This window comes from Bos taurus, chromosome 3, assembly GCF_002263795.3.
Source record: "Bos taurus isolate L1 Dominette 01449 registration number 42190680 breed Hereford chromosome 3, ARS-UCD2.0, whole genome shotgun sequence".
Taxonomy (NCBI): domain Eukaryota; kingdom Metazoa; phylum Chordata; class Mammalia; order Artiodactyla; family Bovidae; genus Bos; species Bos taurus.
Window position 1 is genome coordinate 16832681 of NC_037330.1, and position 3805 is coordinate 16836485.

Below are 3805 nucleotides of genomic sequence, written 5' to 3' on the forward strand. Positions count from 1 at the left end.
TCCAGGGCTGGTTTGGTAGAATTCTTTTCCATCTTGGCTGGGGGTGGGGTGGGGCTAGGCAGAGCTTCTCCTTGAGTAAGTGGACAGCCTCTGGGAGTTAGGGTTCTGAGTCTTTCAGAGTGGATGTGACTAATCTTATCCAGGCATAGTCTTGCCCTCCAAAAAAAAAAAAAAAAAATGGGGAAGTAGGGCCAGGCTTTTGCTTGCCTCGAGGGAATGCTGCAAGTATGCAGAGAAAGTTGCTGGGGGAAAGTGGCTCAGGGAATGAGGACACTCACAATAAGGGTGAAATCCTTAGGTGCTGTTTCAGGAGCTCCAAAGAGCTCTGGTACCATAGCCCTTTAAGTCTCAGCACAGCAAAGAATTCAGCAAGAGGCTAAGTGGTAGATAAGAAGTGATTTACTGGAAGAGGATGATTGTGAGGCTTACAAGTGGGTGAGTGAGAGATGCCCGGCCCTAAGAACTTACTGGGTTACAATTTTACAATCAGAGGAAAGGTGGGGAGGGGGAGAAGACCTTTGTCTTTCTTGAGTAGACATCGTGCTTCCATCATTAGCTCCTCCTCTGGGTTGAGCAGGGGAGTTTTCATATCTCTACATGGTCAAGTTAGGTCTACAAATTACTGTTTTTTATGTGTACAGAGAGCATGACCTAGGGATCATTAACTTACTGAGCTCACTGGGCAGGATGTGGGGCTCAGGCCATCATTGTTTTGTTGTTTGGGGGTATGTCTTATGTTCTGATGCATGGTTTTGTTGCTAAGCAAGCCTGCTTGATTTTGTGGCTAAGCAAACCCACTTTCTTGAGTAATCATCAATTCATAGGGGTCTCTCAAACTTTTTCAATTATAGTCCCCCAGTGGGATTAACTCTCCCACTACTTGGCCCCGTTGTTCTGTCCCTATCACTGGGGGCAGCTGGGATGTGGTCCCTGAGGGCAGTGGTGGGCAGGCCAGAACGACTTGTCCCTGGCTCACAGGAGGCTCTCCCTCCGCCCCCCGCCCCCACCCCCAACACACTAAGAAAACAGTCTGGCCTTGACCTCCATGCCAGCCCCCTTCTCCTCCATTTCCTCCTTTGCAATGAGCCCCACCCCCATCATCTCTGGGGGCCAGAGATTTCTGCTCTCCCCACTTCTCCATATCAAAATCCTTTCTTAGGAGAGGATCTGAAAAACTTTGCTGTGGAGGGTAAATAACTCACGACACATGGCTCCGCTCGCCCGGGTGTGCGTGCACTTTAAAGGGCAAGAGGTTCCGAGTGGAATTCCGGAGGGGGGTGGGGTGGGGGAAGGGAGGGGGTGGGGTGGGGGAAGGGAGGGGGTGGGGTGCGGGAAGGGAGGGGGTGGGGTGCGGGAAGGGAGGGGTTGGTGGTGGCAGGAATTTATTTTCCCTAGTGGGATGGCTGTTCCAGATGCCCTGTCAATTCTGTCCTTCATCGAGGGTTTTCCCTGCATCGCTACCCCCTTACTTCTACACAGACAGACAGACAGACAGACACACACACACACACACACACACACACACACACAGTCCCTGCCCGGTTCTCCGCCTCCTCCCCTTGCCCTGTCACATCACGACACGGGGGACAAACTGAGTTTTGGAAATTAGGAGGGAGTGCAGGTCTTCCTTAAGCCCCTCACACCCACCCCACGGAGCCCCGAAAAGCCCCCGGGGCAGGGGACGTGCAAAGCTCGGCCGGGGTGCTGCGTAAAGAGCCGGCAGGGTGGGGCGTGGGGCGGGACGTGCGCGGCGGGGGCGCCTTCGCTGACCGGCTTCCCGGCCGCGCCACTATAAGGCGGGCTGGCCGACCGCTCAGCCTTCCGCTCGGTCGCTCCCTTCTCCTTTCGCTGCAACCGGCGGTGAGTTCTCTCACCAGGGCGGCCCCGGTCCTTTTGGGGCGGCGCTCCCGGGTTGGTCCGCTCGCATTCAGAGTAGGCCGGTGGCGGGGAGAGGCAGGCCCTGTCAGGCTGGCCCCGGGCTAAGGCGTCCTATGGGGCAGCTCCCCACAGCGGGCCTGGGAGGCTGCAGGAGGGTGTGTCCCAGGCGTGGGGTGTGTCAGTGGCACGGTATGTGGTCCTGTGAGGATGTGTGCGTGTGTGTGTGTGTGTGGGGGGCGGGGGGTGCGGCTGGGTGTGCAGCCTCCATCCCACACTCCCAACATACTCCCCAACTTTCTTGGAACCCCTAGAGGAGAGTTCTCAACTGTGGTCCTGTTTATTCCTTAGGATCCTCGAACCACCTCTGCTCTGGTTCCCTTCTCTGCAGGGCACGCATCTCTTGGCCCTAGAGTCTGCCCTCCTCCTCCCCTTCCAGTCCCCGGCTTTCTCCTTTCTCCACCAAGGTTCACCTCACCCTAGTCAAAGGGAGTTGAAGGGGTTGCTTGACAGTGGTCTTGAAGCGTGTGGGTGAGTGAGAAGGCCTTGCTGCCCAGGCTGCTGACCTGTCCCATTGCCTGCAGCTCTAAGCCCAGTCTTCAGCTATGGGGACCCCCCCTGGATCAGGCCATTAGCCTCCTGGTGGCCATCTGCCACAAGTACTCTGGCTGTGAGGGCGTCAAGAACACCCGGAGCAAGAAGGAGCTGAAAGAGCTTGTCCAGAAGGAGCTCACCCTTGGAGAGATGAGTGAGCCTCCCAGGCCCCCTCTCCCCACCTCCACTCTAGCAGCAGGACTGGGAGAGGGCGGGGTGCCAGGTGCATCTGACTCACCCCTATCCACATTCCAGGGCCCTAGACCACATGCCTTAGCATTGGTTCACACTCTGTGGGGCTGGGGCTACTCAGCCTGGAATTCCTTCCCTTTGAGTGAGGAACAGAGGAGGGGTAAAGCCAAGTGAACCCAAGGTGGAACTGGATCTTTGGTGACAAGTGAGAACAGAGACACTTGTATGAGAGAGGGCTGCCTGGGAGAGGGAAATGCAGAGAACTCAAGGTCTCATCACCATTGAGTCTGGCTTTCCCATTCTGACACGTTAAAAGATGCAGGATGCGGAAATCGCAGAGCTAATGGACGAACTGGACCAGAACAAGGACCAGGTGGTGAACTTCCAAGAATATGTCACCTTCCTGGGGGCCTTGGCTATGATCTACAATGAACTTCTCCAGGACTGAAAATAAATTGGGAGGTGGAGACGCCCTCTATTTGGTCTGTCTGTCTAATGGTGGTAATTGTACAATAAATTTATTATTATTTTTTGGTTAAATCTACCCCTGTGTCCTGGCTTCCCAGTGATTTCTGTCTCCTCCTCTGCTTGATGCTGCATCAACCATCAGAAGGTTTTCTCACAGTTACCTCTGGGAGTGACTCAGTGACTCACCAGGCCAGGAAAACTGGTGGGAAGGCTCACAAGATGGTGGATGTACCCTAACAGAGTGGCTGTGAGCTCACAAGTTGGCTTTTATGTGAATTAGAAAAGATGTCCACTCTGGGTGAAGCCATCTTAAGGAAAGGCTCAAGTGGTCCCCAGGCTTCCCAGGTGGTACTAGTGGTAAAGAACTGCCTGCCAATGCAGGAGACATGAGAGATGGGGGTTTGATCCCTGCGTCAGGAAGATCCTCTGGAGGAGGGCATGACAACCCACTCCAGTACTCTTGCCTGGAGAATCCCATGGACAGAGGAGCCTGGCGGGCTACAGTCCATGGAATTGCAAAGAGCTGAACCCAACTGAAGTGACTTAGCATGCATGCACACACAAGTGGTCCCCAGTAGAGTGGGTTCTGGGATGGGCTTGGAGGAAATGGTGCTTGAGTAAGGCTGTGTTGAGCCCAGAGTGGAGCAGAGATAGTCCTAGCAAGGTCCCTGATGAT

General features: G+C 54.8%; 1 protein-coding gene across 1 annotated transcript; it reads left to right on the forward strand.

Moving 5' to 3' along the window:
- The first annotated feature begins 1207 nt into the window (after positions 1-1207).
- LOC618256 (uncharacterized) lies at positions 1208-3205 on the forward strand. The gene is made up of 5 exons (XM_059885072.1): positions 1208-1277; positions 1634-1860; positions 2227-2342; positions 2460-2617; positions 2973-3205. Exons 1-5 carry the CDS (start codon positions 1208-1210, stop codon positions 3107-3109), a joined length of 708 nt encoding a protein of 235 aa, XP_059741055.1. The 3' UTR covers positions 3110-3205.
- Positions 3206-3805: the final 600 nt, after the last annotated feature.

Bases quoted from the DNA above. Each gene is read 5' to 3' on its own strand.
- LOC618256 (XM_059885072.1), top strand. From the start codon at position 1,208: ATGGCTCCGCTCGCCCGGGTGTGCGTGCACTTTAAAGGGCAAGAGGTT. The intron at 1,278-1,633 runs GTGGGGTGGGGG...GTCTTCCTTAAG, and splicing joins GAGTGGAATTCCGGAGGGGG to CCCCTCACACCCACCCCACG. The intron at 1,861-2,226 runs GTGAGTTCTCTC...TTTATTCCTTAG, and splicing joins TCCTTTCGCTGCAACCGGCG to GATCCTCGAACCACCTCTGC.